At 36.7% G+C, this 23,678-nt stretch overlaps 1 protein-coding gene across 1 annotated transcript; it reads right to left on the reverse strand.

Moving 5' to 3' along the window:
- Positions 1-19,538: 19,538 nt before the first annotated feature.
- LOC100712751 (olfactory receptor 143-like) lies at positions 19,539-20,474 on the reverse strand. Its single transcript, XM_003472588.5, has one exon. The coding sequence runs from the start codon at positions 20,469-20,471 to the stop codon at positions 19,539-19,541; it is 933 nt and encodes a 310-aa protein (XP_003472636.3). The 5' UTR covers positions 20,472-20,474.
- Between the last annotated feature and the right edge of the window lie 3,204 nt (positions 20,475-23,678).

A 23,678-nucleotide genomic window follows, 5' to 3' on the forward strand; every position in this document is an offset into this window, starting at 1 on the left:
GGACTGCAGTAGTTCACCTTAGGTTTTGTTTCTCCAGAGATAGTTCCAAAATGACTTTTAATGTGTTTCATCCATACTACAGCTGTGACCTTTATACACTTAGTGGAAATGGCTGCCAATTGTCCTGCTGACATCTTAAATGGAACACTTCAGTGGTGTAGTTAGGAATTTCGAAATTCCTAATAACCAGCCTGGAAATACAGGAATAGAAGTTCTGTGTTACAATCCTGCACCACATTTTTAATTACAATATCTTGGATGAGTAGCAAAATGTCTGTGCCACAGCTTCCCATTTATATGACAGTGATGTAAAAAGTAACATGTATCTCATGGGGTTGTTGGGACTGTTACATAGGAAGATAAAAAAAATCAAAATAAATCTGTACATAGTAAAATAATGAAATATCAATTTGAGTACAGATGGCCTTCATGTATCACAAATTGAAGATATCCTAAAATTAAAATACATTAAATACTGCTCTGCTATGAAACAACGTAGCTCGGGCAGGTTCATCTTAACTGTTACCTGATTGCTTATATTGGCTTAAAGCATCACAGTAGTTTCAAACCAAAGAAAAGGTCCAAATTTGAGAATCAAAATGCAGTTTGTAAGAATGAGCCAAACATCTCACTATGCATGAACAGTTGTAAATACAGGAATCACAGTGCAGCACCTACACATTTGCTGCATTCACACTATTGTGCAGTCAGAACCTTCTAAGCTATACCACTGACCTGGAGACCACCTGAACTTACGTTCTCATCCTTTCTGGCTCACCTTCTGTCAAATTATTCTTTCAAATTTTAATTACTGTATCTAACTCTAAACTATATAGTTTAGATCTTGCATCTTTTTGTGGAAGTAGTGTACAGATTCATAAATGCAGAGTACTATCAATTATGATTCCACGAAAAGAAATTTTTGATAAATCTTTTGCCTTTTCCTTTCAATCTTTCTTCTGTCACTTTGAGAATCATGTGAGTTCCCGAGTGCTGAGAACCAACAGTAATAATTTTTTAAGTTATTTCAAGGGCAGAAAGAACATAAAGATTTGAAGATGCCAAGAAGTGTGTGATCTTCCCCGCACAGTGAGAAAAGAAGACACGGTTTTCCATGTTATAATTCCTTCATGGTTAGAGGTGCTATGACAAGAAGAAAATAAATGGCAGCTGTGCTGCAAAGGAAGAAACAAGACAACTTTCTCAGTAAATGAGATGACTGCTCACATAAAACTGAAGATACAGTGAAGAACAGATTCCACTGCAGTTATAAGTAAATTTAGAATGCCACAGAACATCAATTCTGTCTCAGTCCATTTCTTGTTGGAAAAACCGAATCCTACAAGTGAGGCAACTTTTTCTGTGGGGGAGAAGAGTGATTTTTAAGAAATAGCTTCTCTGTTCTGGAGCTTTGGGTATCCAAGCACAAGACACCAGCACCTGGCCAGGCCTTCCTGAAGCATAATAGAGTGCTATTTGGCATCTCATGGCATAAAATACAAAAGAGTCTGACAGCTAAAGTAAAGATGGCAAAGAGACAAGAATGAAGCAAGAGAGGGGCAAACACGTCAACTTACAAGGACCACACTCCAGCATTAACTGCTTGGCTCAGTTCTTACAGGTACTATCTATTCATGCCTTTCAAAGACAAATTCCTCCATGATTTGGGAAGACAGAAAACCTATAGGAAAGTCAACATTATTTCTTTGTATTAACAATGAACAACTGAAAATTTGAAATTCTATAAAGCAGTACCTTTCAGAATAGTATCAAAAACAATGAAATTTTAGATATGTTAGAGCCACTGAAGATGAATATCCCTGCAGGGCTGTTGCATGGCCCTGCAATGGCTGAACTGAGAACAAGGAGACACCTCAGGGGGCAAGCTAGGCCACAACTGAGGCCACCTGGAGACCTTCTCATAGGATAGTTCTCCTTAATTTGCATGGTCTGTTACTTGGAGGGGCCCTGAACACCTCCCAAAGTTCTGATCAGGTTTCCTATGTTTTTCACTCTGACCCCTTCCTTGTTTAAATACCGAATAAATACAGGCCTCCCAGAGACACTGCCACAACCACAGGAGTTAAGAAATCTGCAGAGGGTTTTGGTCTTCCTGGAGCCCCAATTCCCATACCAGTTGTCTCATTTGTTTGGGCTTTCTCCGTGAACTTGTGCGGGAGATTGGGGATCCAGGTACAGATACTGATATAGGTACAAATCTACTAATGTAGTATATGCAAGATATGCGTGCCATGATATCAGACATTATTTAAATATATTAACCAGAGTTAATCTTCCATCATTGTGTTTTGAGATTCTCTATCATCACTTTTATTTTTTTGTCTTTAAAATAAAAATAATCTTTAAAAAAAAAGAAAGGTTGAAAGTGCTCTAAAGGATATAACTCCGTATAGATTTAAGTGTATAAGATAGATAACCATGTTACTGAATTTTTGTTGAATCATTGAACAGAACTGTTTGCAGTCTCACTTTTTGAATGTCCACTTTGTATGCTTTAATTTTGTAACTTGAACAACTATTTCTAAGATGACAATATGTAATCTATTAAATAGTGATTTCCTACTGTTTATTTTTATGAAACTCTTTATTACTTGTACACTTTTTCTGTTTTTTTTTCTTTTTCTTCTTAAATAACATTTTAAAAAAAGAAATAAATATTTAGTCATGCAGGAGGGATTCCAAAAGTGCTTCAAGAAACTTCCAAGAATGATGGAACTGTTGTGTTTGTAGTAAGGGAAGTATTTTCAGGGAGATTAATGGCCATCCATTCTTTACTGGAGTACATTTTCTGATGCAAACCTCATTTTTTTTAACCACACCTCTCAGAGACTGTACAACACTTCATTTTCATAGACTAAAAGATTCAATCTTGTCCAGGTGTCTATCATCTTTCTCTTTTCTTTAACCTCATGTTTACCAGGCAGTTTCCATGCTGCTGGGCTGTATCCAGGCCTGTGATCTTTAAGCTGATCCATACAATTACACTGAATTCCTAGCAGGGTATTTTATAGGAGAAAAATGACTCTCAAATTTGAATCATTAGTCAAAGAATCAGTGATATTCAGAATAATTTTCCAAAATAATAGAATCAGTAACAGCATGTTTTAAAACTTAGTATAATGATATAATTCTCAGGAGTATGTATGATTGTTTAAAGCACAGAGACGTCAATGGAAAAGTGTGCAGAATTCAGGAACAGCATATGGTTTTGGATTTTGATGAAGCTACAAGCCATTTATGCTACAATTCTCAACAAAAAGAAAATCGAACTGATTCAGCAGTGTAAAAACCTGAATTAAAATACTATATTACATATAGTTCTCCATAATCATGAACAATTTTACATTTTAATACATTAGAAACACATTTGAATTTTAAAATAGGTAAAAAGTAAAAATTATATATATATATATATATATATATATATATATATATATATATACTTTAATGACTGTGGAACTCAAAAACTGCTCAACATGTAAAAGTCAAATAATGTGGTAAATTGTAGGGCCTGGGCACCAAAATTTGATCCTAATTACAGTGTGGATAATTAATAGGAAAGGGAAGGAAGAGAGAGATCATATTGGAAAATGCTAAAGAGGGAGAGAGACCATACTGGAAAATGCTAAAGTACTTTCTGAAATTCAGGTGCAGGTGAAGACGTAAATAGACCATGAAGTAAACTATGAATGCAAAAGTCATTAGAGTTTCTGTTGAAGTCCCTGAAAGTGACAAAGTGGACCTGCCAACTGTACAGAAGAATGCTTACAACCCAGGTTCTGGTGTCTATCAAGACACTGAGCAACCCAGGTGTCTGTGTGGATGCCCGACTGGGAGGAGGAGGACCTCTCTAGAAGGGGTCTCCTGGCTCACTAGACTGGAGTGAAAGATGAAATCTCTAGAAAGCAAGCATGGTGTCCCCTGGTTGGCTACGATAAAGATGGCAACCCTATTCTTTCTGAATATCAGGCCTTAGGTCCCTTGAACAAGCAGAAAGAATGAGAAAAGCTTTGCAAATGTCCACATGGGAACAGATGGCAGCACAGAATGCAGCTGAGCATTGATGACATCAGCCTCTGGTGACTGTGCTTCAGTATCTCAGGTGTCCTTGCCATTGCTGCTGATGTGCCTGAAATGCTGTCCCAGCATCTGAAGATCAGTAAGGCTAGCTCAGCTCTCCCAGCTCCAGGATGACCAATAGTGTGGTCACAATGAGCTTCATGGGGATTTTGTGGCTCCACAGTACATATGATCTTTTGTCAAAGACTTTTCATGATGATCATGTAGCTTCGTAGACTAGAAGGTGAACTTGTGGAAGATTCCAGAAGTTTCTGGTTTCTTTTTGGGGCACCTCAAAGTGAGTGATAAGGTTCAGTTGCTTTTGTTTGATATTCCTGAGGCATGTGAGAACCTGAAGGAAGACTCTTCCTACTGGAGATACTTTGAACAATTATCTATGGATTTTTAATTTACTCAGAGACAACATGATTTCAGACAACAGAAATGGCATAAAAACCAATTCAGTCATTGAAGGGTGAGATTCAAGGATTGAATGGAAATTGGATCAGTTGGATTACAATGATGGAAATTTTGTTTCAGATTGTTTGTTTCTCTCCCTATAGCCATGTATTTCCTTCTCTACATGTGTATGCACATTGTAGTGTGTTGCCTTTTCCTGACAATCGGAGCGGAAGTTACTAAGAAGGACCAAATATATCCTCATTTAAAACTGGATTCGTAATTCTAATATCATTTGTGGTCATTCAGTTATCAGTGTTTATTGTTGATTGTTGTACTGCCAATTCAGAGTGTTTGCACTGATTTACAACCCTAGCAGTTTGAATTCTTTTGTTTCTTTTCAACAGGGTCACTAACTGACTAGCTTGCTCAAGGAGACCTTGAATTTGCAATTCTCATGCCTATGTTCCCAGAGTAGAGGATGGCAGCCGTGTGACCTATAAGCTGGCTCAAGACTGCATTAAATGATTATTAGGGAACAAGAGATGAAGGCTAGGAGGAAAGGAAGGGAAAAGGTTCTAAAAAGAAATTATATGCTGGAAATAGGGCTTTTTCAAATGGGAAGTTAAAACAGAGGGTGGTGGTACAGTCCTGTAGTGGTAGCCTCTGGAGGCAGGAGGGTTGCAGCAAGTTTGAAGCTAACCCATGCTCCAGAATGAGTTAAGCCCACCCTGAACTGCATGAGACACTGTATCAAGAAAGCAAAATCTAAAAATCAGAAGCTAATGAGAACTGGACAGACAGTTGATGAATGGGAGAAGTAGGAGGCAAACTATTTAAAATATGCTCGGTACAAGTACAGATTTCCCATGATAAATGTAATCATTATATACTGCAAACATACTAATACTAAACACTTTGATAAAAAAAAATGAACAAAATATTAACTTGTGAAGTCTGTGCCACCCTCTTTCCAGTGAGTTAATGAATAAGATGTTCTTTACATTTTGAATGGACAGAAACAAAAGGGCAAGTCTGAGGGAAAATATGTTACTTTTAAAAATCCTTTTGAAATTCCTGAAGCTTCCTGCTGAGCTTCTATGCCCAGGATTGAGGACATTTTATGTCAATAAGCATCGCTCATTATTTGGAAGAGTAGATCCATTCTAGTCAAATTGCACTACTGAGTCTTTGATAGAGACTTTTGTTGAGATTATATCACACTTTGCTTTTAACTCTTAGCCAAAAGAAATAAAAAATCATGGAATATTAAGACAGCATTGCACATAATTCATATAACTGAAATATATAATGAACAGAAATGTTCATGGGGATACATTGGCTGCATTTAAATACATATTCAATGTATACATCACACACATATATATAGAGATCTGCATATTTGAGTATGTTTTCTCTAAGTCACATACATAAAATACATACATATATGCATATTTATATATATATGTGATATGATAATTCATGAAAAAGTCCTTTAAAGAAGCACTAATGGAACAAAATGCTAAAAGGACACCTTCAAAAATGATACGGATATTTATCTTACAGTATAAGATAAACATAGAGGAAACATAAAGGTATATATGTTTGCCCTTCTGGAAGGTAAAGATTTCTGAGACTTTAAACCTGTGGACAGAGGACTAGTATCCAAAATACATAAAGAACCCAAAAAATCTAAAACCAAAAGAAAAAAATAATCCAACAATAAATGAGCAAACAAGCACACGCTTCTCAAAAGAAGTACCAATGGCCAATAAATATGTGAAAAACTAATCAATATTTTTAACCATTAGGAAAAGGTAAATCAAAACTACATGGAGATTCCATGTTACCTAGCCAGGACAGTTCTTATCAAGAAAGAAAGCATAACAAATTCTGGTAGAAACATAGAGAAAAGAACCGTTGTAGACTATTGATGTGAATGGAAGTTAACACAGCCAACTATGAGACACGTATGGAAGGTTAAAATGGATTATAATTAGAGCCACCAGAAGAAGCAGCTGCAGCACTCCTGGGTATACCCCTAGCCAAAGGGTTCCGAGTCAGCACTGCTATGTAGTGATATCTGCATACTCCAGTTAATCTCAGCACTGTTCACCTTGGTCAAGTTACAGAAACTGCTTAGGGACCCATCAGTGAATGAAAGTAAACACAGTGGAGTATTACTACATCATAAAGAAGAACAAAAGCATGTCATTTACAGGAAATTGAAGCGAACTTGAAATCATCATGTTAAGCAAAATCACCCAGAATCAGGTAGACAAATGTCACATTTCCCTTGATCTTCAGAATCAGAGCAGGAGAAAGATAACATGAACAAAGTAGGGAAACTGTTAAGGAAATAAAGAGATGTGGTGAAAGAGAACTGGTAATAAGCAGGACAGGTGCAGTTTAAACACACTATATCCATTAAATGGTAGCCATTCTTTTCTATAAGTATTAAAACAAGTTTTAAAAGATTATTATTTAATGATAATCTTTTTAAATTACCTGCACATAGTAGGCTCTTATGTATTTTAATTTTAAAACAACATACTTGATCTTATGATGCATAATTTAAATTAAAATACTTTACAACAAATCAGTATTTTATTTCCACTCATCGCTAGTTTTCTCTGTGTAGCAACCTTGTCAATACATCACAATTGGTTTCCATCCTTACAACCTGATGCAAACTTTTCATGTTTCATTAGTGATTTGTTTAATCCAGGACTTCTGTAGGAATTGTGATTCTAATTTACAAGGAAATAGATTTAATTTCTTGCTTTGCCCATCCAACAATATTTCATTGAAATCGCTCTAATATTCTTTGTTCTATATGAATTGGAATTTATTTGTGAACTACATGTAGAAAGAAATTTGTGAATCTTTCTATTTCTTACCATTAAACTAGTGAAAGTCATAATTTTGCATATATCTAAAAATTTTATTTCAATAAAATAAATTAGGAAAGTATTTCCTTTCAGTTTTATGATCTGACAATGTTCCTCAGAGCCTTAATAATTCACATTCCCCAAGCTAATGTCTGAGTCATTCCCTAGTATTTCTAAGTTGCATTTCCCTGTTAAAGAGTTTTGTATCTTTCCATAAATTTGTAACCTGAACTTCATTTTTACTCTATGCTTGCTTATGTACACTCTACATATGCTTTAGATTTTTGTCTTATAAAAATCATAGTAATCTAAATTTTAATAAACTAATTAAAATTTAATTTAATTTACGTATCTGTAATTCAGTGTTTGTCTACTGATTTTTTTATTTTTATTCTGCCTAGCAGATGTTTCCAAGATTTACACAAATATGTCTATTTCAATGCACATGACATAAGTGTAATAAACCTACATATTGCTTCTCTGTTATAAGAAGCTTGATATGACAGACCACTGTCGCTTTTCTGGATACCAGCAAAGCCCTCAGAATCAATCCTCGCTTCATTCATTATCTCTACCACTTATGCCACATGTTGCAGTTACTTATGTTTTGCATACAAGTGAGATTGTGGCTGAATGTTTACTCTGTCATCTAGAGAAAGAAATCTAAGCTTGACAAAGCTCTCTGAGCTCCAATATGACCTGACCCCTTCTTGTGCCCCTGTGTCTGTTCCCTCTGATTCGCCTTCTTCCTAAACTAATTCACCACAGCAACCTTTACTGTCTTCCAAATCTGTGCAGTGTGTCCTCAAGGCTTTCACACTGCATTGTCCCTAACACTTGCCTAAGAGCAATTTATTCAGATATCTATCTTATATATCTCTTTCTCAATGAATCAGGGATCATGGCTGATTTAACTTTAAGTCTTCAACATAAAATATATTTCCTGATACAGACTTACTCATTTTTAGATTTTTCTCTTCTTAGAAATCACAGAGGCAGAGTGTAACTAGTAGAAAACTGTGTCTGAAAGTACTAATTTAATGCTCATGACACTAAAAAATCCTACTAGAAGGGTTTTTCATGAACTTGTATTTAAATATAACTTTACATTAAAATGAGAAAAAATTGCATGATCATTTGGGGGACTTACTAGGTTAATGAACCCAGCACATCTGCCAATTCACTCCCCGTTTTGTTTTCTTACATGAGCCTCTGAGGAAGACAGCAACAAGAAGACAGGTAGAGCTGGATTTCTTTTACATTTCCTTTATCATTTATATGCTGTCACTTCTACCATTTTGTGTCTCAGGAAGTTTATTCTTTAAAAAAGATTCAAAATGTGAGTAGTGGCCTGGCATTCAGGCTGTCAGCTGAATACTGTGAACTACTGTATTCAGTAACAAAGCTGATATGTGAAAGCAACAAAAGTAAGAAAAGATGTACAGGTGAAAACTTGGTTTATTGATAAAAAGCAGAGAGAGCTAAACTCACTGTTTGTTACAATGAAATATATAACACCACAGTCAATAACTTTTATCCTTTCATTACACAGCTTCTATATATTTTCCCAATGCTTATCTGGTCGAACAAAACAATATTTTTTTAATTTTTAAAATCTTTTAAAATATCTGATGACTCTCAATAGCTCTCAAAAACTCGCCAAATTATGTTAGCGTATAGAGAAAAAAAAGTTTGGTGAAATTAAGTAATTATACCTTTTTATGGTTCAAGGCACCTGACATTGCACAATGAAGACCTATGACTCTGTATGGCCTCAGACATTAAACTTGAAAGAGATGATAGATAGATAGATAGATAGATAGATAGATAGATAGATAGACAGACAAACAGATAGATGTCACAGCTAATCATGTCAATCTTGAAAGTGAGATGACTTTCTACAAGAGACAGCACTTTATCTGGCTGGCCCATAGATATGGATGGGTGCATCCACCTGGCCCCTCTGAGACCTGCTAATGGTGTGTTTCCTGACGTACCAGGCAAGAAATCCCAAATCTGGTAGAACACTCAGAATTCTAAATCATTAACAACCTGCCATTCTCAGTGAAGGTGTATTTGTCCTATTTAGAATGATGTAAGATTGTGGTCTTATTTTATACTTTGTCTTTTATTTTACAATTTATTAGTGTGCATATCTATATGGGAAATAGATTTTTATGGCACATCCACACTTGCTTATAACATGCATTATGTAATTATTTACCCACTTCCCCCTGTTCTCCACAGTCCTTTGATTCTTTTCTACTTCTCTAGTTCTTTTTGCCTTTCATTGCCAAGAAGAGAAGATGTGAAATCGAAATATTAGTTGTTTCATTTTAATAGGTATTCTTAATTGTTCTATGTAAAAAGGAATGCTCGTTTTTGAGAAAACTTAATCAGTTCCTAGTGGCAATTTATTCAGATTGTGAAAAACATTTAAAAACATGATGCAGTGTATTACATGTCAAATAGAAGAAATAATCAAGAAAAAATTCACTAAAATGGAAACCAGACAACAGAACCCCTGCCCGCGCTTAGGCAAACAGAAAGTGCTTTCAGGCACAGAGAACTGGCAGGAAATAGGAGAGGGGAAAATGAGGAGTTTATGTGTACAGAAACATAGAGAATAAAGATTAAAACTGTACCAACCACCAAACAAACGTTTGAAGGTCTTGCAGATGATATTTCACTCTGCTTTTTTATCCACAACTGCCTATTGGCACATTTGATTACTTTACACATTATGTTTTCTATAATTATGTAAATTCCATTCAGTTTTAAAAAGGTAGAATCAATTATTCATTGATGCAAATTCTCATGAAGCAAGCATTTGTTAGAGAATAAGATCCATTTTGGAAACTTGTGGACTCTGTGCTTTGCCTTACTCAAACGAGAGTTACTATGTAGTCTGTAAGCTCTGGTGAGTGATTTATTTCACTCAAAACTGTATTTTCCAACCACACTCATTTTTTCACTGATGTCTCTAATTTGTTCTTTACAGTCATGTACTATCCCATAATTTCATTTATCCATCATCTTTATTTCATTATCCAATCCTCTGTTTTGGGATACACAGTTGCTTCCAGGAATTAGCTATAATGAATTGTGCCGCTCTAAACATCGGTATACATGAACCTCTGTAGTACAATGTCTTTAGCTTTTTGGGGAAGGGAGCACAATAAAGATAGCTAAGTGAACACAAGAAAGCAGTTCTCAGGCAAGTGGGAATGGGGCCAAAAGATCAAGGTGGAAGTAAAGGATAAATAAATAGAATAGGCATATGCCAGGTGTAGAAATCTGATAGTCTCAATAAATGCAAACATCATATGTCATAAACATGAGCCAAGATTAATAACATCAACAAAAATAGAAATAGGGAAAGGGGATTTAGAACAGAGGTAGAAAGGGGGGATGTAGGAGGGAAAGGGAAGCAGATTTTAAAAAGAAAAAAAAAATGTATTATGTACATATAACCACTCCCATTATTTTTTGAACTCTGTACTGCAAACATGTACTAAAAACAAAAACAAAACATATGTGATAATTAAAAGATATTTTGTTGTTTTTATAATGACAGAGTGCCAGAAAGCTTTCTCCTGAAAAATGCAAAATCATATTGAGAAAACACATTTCACAAAATCTCAGACTCTGCTGACACTAACTTCGGCAATTTTTATCTAAAGTTTCAGGCCAGAGTTTGGTCATCTGTTCATATTTGTCTGTATACATTATAAAGTAATAAATAAATTCTTATCCATAGCTCTCATTTTATGAGGATTTCTAGTTCTTCTTTGTGCTTCTTTATCTCTGTCATTCCTATAACTCAGGAAAAGTGCTTATCTACTAACATGTGATATTAAATACTGTAACTCAACATTTGGGTCTCAAAAACTATGAAGTTGAATTAAAATTATAGTTCATGGTTCTGACAATCTTTTATGATGTCTAATAAATGTAGTACAGGATTTTAACTATGATGAAATATTCCTACATTTCTGGGCTCCTCAGTATTTTTTTCATCACACACTATCCAGAATAATTCTGCACAAATGATCCAGACATTCTCTTAGATATGACTACCCTAAGTATCACAAAACATAAATCTACACCATTGGATATGGACCAACTTGCTTTCATAGACACTAATAAATATTCTTCATTGGGTGTGGAAAAGAATTATCTATCAAGACTGGTAAAGATTATCCTCCAGTAATCAAATTATGCTCTCCTCTTGTGAGTTCTACGCCACCAAAATTGTTTATCTATGTTTTAGTTTTCTAAACAGATTTTTTAAATTAGTCTAATGTTCAGTTCATTACAGCTATAAACATTTTTAAAAATTCTAAGGTATGATTATATTCAACATAAGTAAAAGTATGAATTATACATTTAAGATTTTACGAAATTAATAAATAATAACTACCATGAAAATTTACAGAGAATCATCCACACACCGTGAACCTTATATGTGATATCAGATATGAGTTTGAATATGAAACTTGTTGTTGATGCTGGGATTCACAGAGAACCATTAACACTAATTATTTCAATCATCTACCTTATGCATTTCCCTTAATTGAATAAAGCAATGTAAAAAGAACATAATGGCTCATTATCAATTAACAGAACTATGAAATATAAAATGATATATTACTATATAGAAATTTATTTGAGCATTTTGCTTGTATTTGTGTTTTGAATAATTTTTGTGTATTGAATATCTTATTTTTTACGAAGTAAAAATAAATAATAATTTTTAAGACCTCATAGATTTGGAATCAATACATGAAATCCTAGTATCATTTCTAACATGTAAACTGTGATTTGGACCCAGCTGGGAACACCCCTGGGTATGAGAGCCATCATGTTTGAAACAGGAATATTGTGGATTCTCTCTCCTCCATTGGCCTCCCATTTCTTCCATAAGAAGAGCAGCAGTGGACAGCTGACACAATGTGAAGGAAAATGTGAAAGACTTCTAAGAATTACTGTAATACCTGCTGTGTCTCTATACACTGCCTTTTTGCACTTCATATCACAGACACAGTAAAAAGATCGAAAGATTCTACCAGGCTCCCACTCACTGAGGAAGATAGAGGCTCTTCCTCATTGGTAAAACTTCATGACAACAAGAAACAGCTTAAGGCAAGTATACCATTAAACAAAACTTTGCCTATAACCATTTGGTCTAGTGATGTGATCAACTGAAAACTGCTGGTCACCTTAACACCAGCTGAATTAAATCAGTATGGTGCTGAGTAAAGATGGACCACCTGAGGAAAGTTGTCAGCATAAATGGAGACGTGGAGAACAAGAGTGGAGCATTGTGTGTTCTGTAAGTGTTGCTGTTTGAACTGTTGGTTCTCTTAGAGGAACTCGTCATAGCCATTTTCCTGATAGGAATTCAGCCATTCTCATCAGAAGAGCTCAGGATCTTGTTGGTGGAAATGGCTGTGGTTCACTTTGGGGGAGCTCTACTGCTTATGTTGAGCATCGCTTCCTAGCTCCAGAGGGGAAGATAGGTGCTGTTTGATCTCAAGGAGAAGCTTGTCATGCTGGCTTTCTAATATGTTATCATCCGAGGGGCTCAGGACTTCATCATCACTGCAGATGGCTGTGGTGCTTTTAAGGAGAGCTCCGATCCTTATTTTGAATTCCATTTCTTGACTCCAGTCTAGAAGGCTCAACTTACCAACACAGCTCCTTCACTCCACTGCCATAGAACTTCTGGCTTCCACTACTGACCTTTGAGTCTTCCCAATGGAGATCCATAAAACAGACTGGCATGGGTCATTGATGGGGGCTCTAGGCCTCCAGTTGGCCTTGTGCGAGGCATTGTCATGGGCTCCAGGTTTTTACCTGGACTCATATGGGAAATTGCTGTGGCAGTCTGGGCCCTTGACTGAATTTTCTAGGTGTTTAGTTTTGTGGACAGATTTCCTGCACTTTATTACATTTAACTCTGATGACTATCATAAAATAATAATATAAATTCTGTGTCCTGCATGTAATTGTTCTTGCAACTCCTGACTTCAACAAGTAGTAAGCTTAACTACTACTTAACTATCAGTGAAGTATCTCAGTACAAAAAAGAAAAACAATCCTCTCATACATATGGAAAATTGCCATGAAGACATGTTTCTGCCCAGTGGGGGATAAGCAGAGACAAGCCAAATACTTTTAATTAAACTTCCAATCCTACATTATAAGTGAAAAATATGAAACTTTACACCCAGGACCCATTGTCAATCTGGTGTTATTCTACTTTAACATTTATAGAACCACTTACCTTTAATTCAGGGAGAAAACCCTTAATGACATAGGAATATAGAAATTTCTTCCTTAATACTGTTCTTCAGCAGAACAAGTAATAAAGAACAGCACTGACAGTTGTTGTAGTCAGGGTTTGTGCAGAGAACAATTAGAATCAGGACGTGGAGTTTATAATATTATTTCATGACATCACTGGGAGTTAACACAAGAAAACTCAGGCAATCTATCCATAACGCCAAAGACATAGAATATTTAGCCAAGGGCCTGAATCCCACAGCAGTGTCCCACATGAGTCCAGATGAAGGCCCAGAGCTCATGAAAATGCCTCCCACAAGTCCAACTGGAGATGACTCACGCCAGTCTCTTTTATGGATCTGTGCTGGGAAGGTCCAAAGGTCAGTGGTGGAAGCCAGAAAGTCTATGCCAGCAGGGTCAAGGAGCTGTGCTGGTAGGTTGAGGGTTCTACTCTGGAGCCAAAAAGTCACACTCACAACAAAGACCAGGGCTGTCCTGAAAAGCACCACAGCCATCTTCAGTGACATGGAGGCTCCAAGCTCCTCTGATTATAAGCACAGTCGAGTACATGCCAGGAAACCAGCATGACTAGTTTATTGTGGAGACCAAGCAACACACGTCTTCCTCTCTGGAGCCAGGAAGCAGGGCTCGATGTGAGGATCAGAGTTTCTCCAGGAGAGCAAATGGCTCAAACAACAACTTGTAGGAAAACCCACAATACCTCAACGCAATAACACATTAACACATAGCTTCTCCTTCTCCACCTCTCTATTTATGCTGGCAACTTTCCTCAGGTAGAACATCTATGTGCAACAGCATGCTGATGTAATCCAGGTGGCATTAAGTTGACCACCAGTTCTTAAACCATAACGGCAGTCAAAATGGTAAAGCAAGGAAAAAGGTCTACTGTAGGTAAATAGAAACACATTGTGATAAGATTCCAATTTCCTTTAGTATGATAAAAAAGAAAATAAATTTAATCAGTCCTATATGCTCACATCCAAACATATATTGACTGTCAATTACATATATTTAAATTTTAGCATAAATGTACAAAGTATAAATACTTTGCAGGAAAAAAATAGAAAAATAAATGTCACTAAAATGTTGTAGTTAAATATACTGCATACTCCTGGCCTGTAATGACACATGTGGTGACAGGGTATCTAATCAACACTTTCTCCTGCTCAGGGATTTTCTCAGAGCAAATTGAACATCTTCATTTTAAAACATATAATTTTAATTGTTCCTCATAGGGACTGCTGGTGTAAAAGACAGAAGTTCTTTCCTTATCCAGGGACCCACAAAAATGGCTTAAAATACTTACAAACACCTGGTCCAAAGAAGAGAGAAACTAATATGTGGGAATTGCAGTTTCTGAATGATTTTGACCTACCCTCAGTGCAGCTGATGGAAGACAATGGAAAGGATAAAACCATAAAGATAAAGATAGATAAACTTGGCAGGATGATGTGGTTCCTCTCACGATAAATACCAACAGCTCATTGACATAGGTGCTGGTGCAGGAGAGCTTGATTACAGGGAGAGTGTCACAGAAATAGGAGTTTCTGATGTTTATGTCACAGGTCAATCTCAGCATGCATTCTGTATGGGCCATGGCACCAGAAGATGCCATCAGGTATGAACCAAGTGTTATGTTGCAACACACTTGGGGAGACATGAAAATGTTATATACCAATGACTTAACTAGGGTCACATACAAATCATAAGTCTTAGACATCAGCACATAGCATAAAGAAATGACAAAAAACTTAGAGCAAGGTCGTATATCTGATGTAAGATTATACTTTTTAATATGCAATTGGCTGATATTGTGGGAGTAAGCACAGAAAATCAACAAAGGTCAGCGCTGTAAGGAAGAAACTACATTGGTGTATGAAAGTCCAAACTCAACCTATTAAAGCCCACAATTCCCAATATAGTGACCACATACATTACTACAAAGAACAGAACTACCTAAAAATTACTCTGATCTGTTAACCACACCAGAATAAATTCAGTCTCGAAAGGGCCTTTTTCAGAGACATTCTTCTCCAGGTTGATGGAGAACAGTAAATGAAGGTCCACTAGAGAACAATTTGGGTCTTCCAGTGTTAGTTCTTTCCCCTCCCTTGAGGTGCATTCTGGGGACACCTGAAAGTAGCCCAGAATGAACAGAAAGTGAAAGAGGAAGAAACTGCTCAAAAGGAAAGACAAACTAGGGTAGGGGAAAAGAGGAAAGAAAGAAGATTATATGTAGATAGGAAGATAGACAGAGAGACAAAAGACAATTATACTACTAATCTCTATTAGTTCATCAAAAAGAAGAGTTTGTGCTCACATTGTTTGATAGTTTGATCATTTTTTCATGCTTTCATCTTGTGATATGAATGACTACTTTGAAGATAACAATATGCAATATATTAACCAGTGTTAAACTATTATTTTATTTTGAAATTCTATATTATCATTTTTTATTTTTTAATTTTTAAAATTTAAAAAAAATGTATATATACTCATAGACCAAAAAAAAAAAAAAAAAAAAATCAGCCGGTGTGCAGCATAAGTTACACTGCAGAGGACACTCAGTGAGACTTAATAAGAACATGGCTTCTGAAGAAAACAGGATAAAAAAAGAAGAATAAACTAGGATATACTTTTTCACATCACATATCCATCCCTGGAATCCTCCCTTGTTCAGTAAAGATAGAGGCAGGAGACATGTCAGCCTGGTGCTGCCTTTTAGTGCAGATTAGACCATGATGGGGTGGAAATTAGTATATTTTTCCTACTTCCTACTTCAAAAGTGAAAGACCAGATTCTAAGAGAGGTTATTTATTCTACAATGTCACAGACAAAGTAATATGTCTGGATGAGCGAGAGTTCTTTCCTAGAGAGTAAAGCATCCACAGAGGTGCTATCACGCTTGTCTCTGCTATATCTTCAAGCACTCCTTGCTGCCTGGAGTGATGTCTTTTGCTAGAGTTGACAGATTGCAACAAAGAGGGAAATGACATGAACCAGAGTGCTGGTCTTCCATGCAACACTAAGGGCATTAGAAAACATGGAATTCAGTAACATCATGAGTCCAGGCTTAGGGATTCTTGATGCTGTGTTTTATGCCTTACGTTTCCTTTGGGAGGAAGAATTTTGAGATTCTGAGGTTTGGTGTCCTATGATTCTGGGAGGTTGTAATCCTGACTATTTTTGATATACCCTGGAATCTTTTTTCAATATGTCATAATTTTTAATTATGATATTAGCTGTGTGGCAACAGACAAAAGTCTTTATTACCACATTTGCCACTTATGAGACACAGAGAATTAAACATGATTTTAGGGATTTAAGCATGGAATTATAAACAAAATTAAGGAACATGAAATCTGGTCCTGTGAGAATAGATGCCAGGTGTAAATATGACATAAGGGAATTGTATTTACAGCCAGGGCCATGATCTGTTTTTAACCACTTAAATTCATGCACTTTTACTCAAATTCTACTTCAACCTACAAGGTGAATTCTCCAAAGCAGAGTGAAAAATAAATTCCATTTCCCCATTAATTTCAGTTCTGTAGGGAACCTACTGCTTGGGTTTTACCCAGCATTTTTCATGCATCTCAATCCAATATTTCCCACACTTTTTTCCAGGCTTCCTATGGCTATTACTGAAAATGGTAACAGGTGCAAGCCACTAGAGTGCAAGTCACATCAACTGCACAGGTGCAATCATATCAACTGCAATAACCTTGTAATGTTTTTCAATCATTCATGTTCCTTCTAAAGTGTTTACTTTTAGAAATATTCTGGGAATCACTACCTGGAGGTCTTGCTCAGTCTTTAAATGGAAGAACTCAGTAACAAGGCCATCCTCATAGTAAATGGTGGATTTGACAATATTTAAAGGTCTGTATTTTAATCCCTCTTCCTCAGTGTGCTTTTTAACCAAAGTACCTTGGGAATCTTGCTGAAATTCTTGTTACTTCAAGTTCATAATTTCTAAAATAGAGACAATGATGGCTGTATCTCATTCATGGCTACTTGTGACAATTAAATAAGATACTATAGGTCAAATGGGTACCCCATGCCTGGAATATGGAAAACTGTTAACAAATATTAGCTGTCATTAGGCGTAAACATCTAGTACATTTCTATCATCACACTTACGAGACATTTTCTGCCCTAATGATTGTGTTTCTGTAGGAAGTCTATGTTCTACAAGGATAAAGATCACTTCTACCTTATGTACTACCTTCCTTCCAGTAATAAGTTCATTACAGAATATATGAGAGCAACTCCAGTAGTACTTATAGATATTATAGTTTCTGACTGAATACCTATGTTATCTTTTCCACATTACTTACCTGCTTAGGAATAAAGGCTATATAACCACAATGAATCCCATCCCTTCTCCTATGCAAAACAGACTTACCTATATTTTTAACAAAATATCTAGAATAAACAAATGCACATACAGAAAGCAAACTGGCTACATTCCAGTGCCCAATTATAAACTGTTGAATATCAGATTAATTAATGTGAATAATTCATAGGTAACCACTAGGGCATACCAATATTAAACTCTAACCACCCCATAAACCATTTCTTTGCCATAATCATCTTAGCTCAGGGCATCATTGCAATAGAAATTGCATTTTAAGGCTCCTGCTGAAATATTTCTCCAAATTTTTTTTCTACTCCTTTGCAATTCTCCTGTTACTCTCCATTGATCATAGATGCACAATAGATTCAAAGGGTGAACTTTGTGTCTCTACCTGCATGGCCTTAAGCATGAACATTCCTTCACATAGTGAAAAGAATAAAACGACCTCCTTAACCGAAGCTTTAAAGAATGTGACACTCAGTATGGAACACTGGATTAAGATATTCTTTTAAGAGAGCTGTTGACAAATTTATGTTTTCAAAAAGTAAGTCCCACCTGGGTAAGATTCGTTCCACATATTTTGGTGTGTGTTTTTAAAGGGTGACAGGAAAATAGACTTTGTCTTGCTAAACTCAGCCCTGGTTATGTAGCTGAAGAAGCAAAGAATCTCAACATCACATGTGAGACAGTGTTCATTAGTCAGGAATACCACGTGCAGTTCTGAATGACAGACACAAACCACCAACATGTGGACAAATATTCTCAGTATAATTTCTTACAATATATTAGTGGACCAATGCAATATCTTTACCAGTAGCATTGGAAAAATTTTGGCACAGTCACCGGCCTCACCAATCCTAATATATCCACAGGTATATAAATGTTATGCAAGACACAAGGACTCAGCTCAGCAGTTCAGATCCTTGCCTGGTAAGTGCCAGATCATAAATTTCATCCACAGTATCAAAGAACAAAACAAAACAAAGAATGTTATGCAAAATGTATACAATTGCAATAGAGATAAGAGGTTAAAACTCTCAATAAAACCACCACCAAAAAATTTAAAAAAAAATCTGGAAATATATACTATGTCCACAATTTTTATCATTCCATTTGTTTTAAAGTAGTTACAAGTACTAATACACTTGGAACAGGAATAATTTCATATATTGTTTCCTTGAAAGAAGAAGACATACAGTAAAAGTAGTTGGTGCCACATTTATGCGTGAAAAGTTATCAGTCCAGTGTCTCCTTATGGTATGGAAAATGCACTCTAGATTGGAACGATCTTGGAACTAACACTGTCTCAGATCTATAAACAGGTACTTCTGGTATATTCATAGTGGGCAGAGAGAGAAAAGACAGTACAATAAAATTCCCACCCAGATGGCTGAAGGAAAGATGAAGACAAGCTGAAAAAAAAAAATTAGAAGGAGATCAGGAAGTGAAGAAAAATTCCAAGTAATGTGGGAAGGGACCCAGGCAGCTTCTCTGTCCACTCAGCTTGTGTTTCTTTTCAGGGCTCCCTTCAGAGCAATTTTGACATCCTTGTTCCTGAGGCTGTAAATGAGGGGATTGAGCATGGGAAACACAAGTGTATAAAACACAAAGAAAAACTTTCCCTGGCCCACGGAGCTAGCAGATGACGGCTTGACATAAGTGAGCAGACCAGAACCATAGAACAAGCCAACAGATATTATGTGAGAACCACAGGTACTGATGGCTTTGGATGAAGCCCTTGCTGATGACATGTGTATGATGTTAAAGAGAATCAAAGCATACGAGATGAAAATAATGAGGCTAGACACAATGATAACTGTGCCCACAAGAGCAGAACTCAGAAGCTCATTGACATACGTGCTGCTGCAGGAGAGCTGGAGCAGGGGGAGGATGTCACACATGTAATGGTTGATGATGTTAGAATCACAAAAGATGAGCCTGATCATGCACCCCGTGTGGAGCATGGCACCCACAAACCCCATCAAGTAGGAGCCAAGCATCAGCAGAGAACAGGTTCTAGGGGATATGATGGCCGCATACAGAAGGGGCTGACAAATAGCCACATAGCGATCATAGGCCATGGCTGTCAGCACATAGCACTCAGAATTGACAAAAAAACAGAAGAAAAAGAGCTGAGCCATGCACCCTGTAAATGAGATGATGTTCCTCTGAGAAATAAACCCCATCAACAATTTGGGGCCACAGACAAATGAGTAACATAAATCAATGAAGGACAAATTGAAGATAAAAAAGTACATGGGTGTGTGAAGGCGTGAATTCAGCAAAATTAAGTTAATTAAGCTCACATTTCCCACCACAGTGGCTATGCTGTTCATCAAGAACAAGAAGAAGAGGGGCAATTGTAGCTCAGGCTGGTCCGTCAATCCCATCAGAATAAACTCCATCACTGAAGAGTTGTTTCCTATGTTCATTTCCTTCACAGTGGGATCTGCAGAAAGAGAATAAGACAGTGAAATAAACATTGAACCTTCAGAGAGGGAGAGAAAAGAGACACACACAGAGAGAGAGAGAGAGAGAGAGAGAGAGAGAGAGAGAGAGAGAGACAGAGAGAGAGAGACAGAGAGAGAGAGACAGAAAGACAGAGACAGAGACAGAGAGACAGAGAGAGAGAGAGAGAGAGAGAGAGAGAGAGAGAGAGAGAGAGCGCTGCTGTTTTATGAGTTACAGTTGTCTGACAACATGCACAAGACCTCCTATGTTGATTTCTGAGGAATCCCAATTTCTGCTTTGCCCCTCTACCTGGTGTCTCTGTCCAGGAAACAGTCTGTTAGATTTCACAATGCATCTGAATATTATTGCCTCACTTCACTATTTGGTGCAGATTAGGGATGTGAAGAGCAATAAATAGGGAGTGTTCCCACTAAACCATGACTTATTTAGCTGGAGATTTAAAGGTCAAGATGATTTACTGCTTACCTTTTACATCTGGAGGTCTCGCTCTTCTGGGATCTGAAGGACCCTTCTTATCCTCTGTCCTGAGGTGTAGTCAAAGTTTTTGATAGTGCAGGATTTTATGGTCATCAGTGCCTATCTGTATGTTAGAGGAATACTCTGGATTTAGAGAGTTCTCTACAAAGTTCTCTTCACTTGCAAGAAAGAAAACAACAACCTTATATGTGTCCCCAAATGTCTCCTCAATCAAATCAGAACCTGTCTTCTGACACATAGCTCTGAAGAAAATGTTACGATGCACAGAAACTATTCTCATATTTACCATTTCTTCCTGAGTTGGATTAGCCCCTTGAGAGTAGAAATTACTGGGCATGTGTTTACATCCTGTGCTATAAACCTAACACTAGATCTTTTGAGACTCAATATGGTACCTGAGTTAAAATTTCCTATGAGGAATACCTATTTCCCAGGGCTGGGCATGTAGCTCAGTGGCACAGCACCTGCTTGGCAATCCTGAGTTCATGAGTTTGATTCCTGGTACCTAAATAAATAAATAAATAAATAAATAAATAAATTTTCAGGAATATCTACTTCTCTGGGCAGAATAGCAAATGCCCACCTTTGAAACTCTCTTCACCATGCTCTAAAGAGCTTTGTAACAAGGCCCATGGCATAGTCACTTCTATTTCTGTTATGCTCTTACAAACCTTGAGGCTGCATTAATAAAGATTAGACTGGGTCATAGCGATAAGTCTCTGTGCGCTTATGAAGTTCACCCAATCATGGAATGTGGACACAACCAGCTTGAAAGAACAGGAGTAGGTGCCCAATCAATCTGAGTTTAAATCCCAACTTTTGAACACCCCAAAATGTGACTATCAGTGAGTACTAAAACTTTTTTGACCCTTGTTTACGCATGTGTATATCTATATTTACTTGTGTATGTCTATCAAATGATACTCATGAAAAGTTGGTTCATTTGAACATTGTGGGAATTATACATAAAGTTTCCAATAAAGTATTGGAATTGTGACGTATACAGAGAGCCTGGTAAGTATTACAAGTAAAATTGCTTCACCTCAGTCTGGTTCCACACACATGTTCATATAATAAAGCTTGGCACTGTGGACATTGGGATGCAATAAAGTTTTATTGTGTGTGTGAGCTTTTTATGTGTGGAGAATTCACAGATCCATACTCTTTCCCATTAGGTATCTCACATTCTCCATCTCACATTCATGCACACCAAAAAACCCACGTATTTTGACCATCAACTTTCTTTTCAATGATTATGGGTCTTTCAAACATGATAACACAAAGCATGATCCTTTGGTAAGCTATGAACTTTGAACTGCAAACATTGGAAGACTGTGGAAGAGAGTGACTTTCTGATCTTTCCCTGCTCTTCTTCCTCTAGTTGTTTTTACTTCTCCAAGGTTGATAAACAGAAAAAAATATTTTCTGTTATCCAAGGTACATCTTACAAACTAGAAATCACCTCCATTACAACAACAATGAACCTGGGAATGTTAACCTTGTTCTCACCTTTCTGTGTAAGACCTGATCATAAAGAAATTCTCTACCATCATTTGTCCCATAAGGACTCATAAGACCCTCTTATAGAAGATATTCTCCTCCATGCCCGGGAGGAAGGAGACATCTAAGAGAGAGGTGTAATATTTTTGTTCCACTCTTATTTCTATAGCTTTACGCTTCTCCTCTAATTTAGCTAAAAAAAATATATAAAGTTTGCTTTGGGCTTTGTTTCTTCATTTCTGTAAATTTCTGTGTCTTGTAAAATTGTGATTAAAGCAATCCAATATGTTTTTCTCTTAAAAATTTCTTTTATTATAAGAGTATCAGCCATGATTCCTATAATGCAAAAGGAAAGCATCACACATTTACACCCTGCAGTGGCAAAATTGCACCGTACATTTAAGAATTGTTATTCTTAAATTGAATTGCATCGTACATTTAAGAATTGTTATTCTATTTGTATAGTCTGACATCTGCCATGTGTGCCTCACAAAGAATTCTATTTCAAATTTACTTCTGCACCTCACCCTCAATGTACGCTCACTGAATTCTAATTTTTCTAACAGTCCCTAGTCTTGCTGTTCTTCAATTCATCATTTCATCATTTCTTTTCACACTTACCCTGATGCTGATGAACAATCTAAACCTAGCACCTCCGTGCGTTCCATGGTATTCATCCATGCCCCAAATTCTGCGAACTCCTCTTCTAAACTCAGAATTTCCTGGGGGACAGCATTTCAGCTTCTCTTCATCTCACATTTGGACCACTAACAATTTTCTTTGTCTTCCATGGAAGAGGAGAATTGAGGCATCGTACCCATCACCAGCCCTGTGTACACAGACACCCCTTTTCTTTATGCCCCCTCCCAGTTCCTGCCACCAGTATTTAAAGTCATAAATTCAGGTATGTTATTGACATCAATAACATTTTATTACTAAAACTAATTTTAAAAAACTATTTACAGTGTAACTGGCCAAACTGAGTCCAGGAAATGAAAGACACAAGAGGAAGCCTGGAGGCTTACACTGGTGTTCCAGGCTGGGATTATTCCCCCCAAAAAAATGCCAGGCCACAAGGGTTGGTGGGATAGAATGTTATAAAATCCATATGCAGAATTTATGAAAACGGAATGGCCTGGCTGTTCCTTGATTAGTCAATAGGGTGATATCATCAGTTACATGGCCAGGTT

The sequence above is a fragment of the Cavia porcellus genome, unplaced genomic scaffold (assembly GCF_034190915.1).
Source record: "Cavia porcellus strain 051 isolate PalLab524CR breed Dunkin Hartley unplaced genomic scaffold, mCavPor4.1 scaffold_9, whole genome shotgun sequence".
NCBI lineage: Eukaryota > Metazoa > Chordata > Mammalia > Rodentia > Caviidae > Cavia > Cavia porcellus.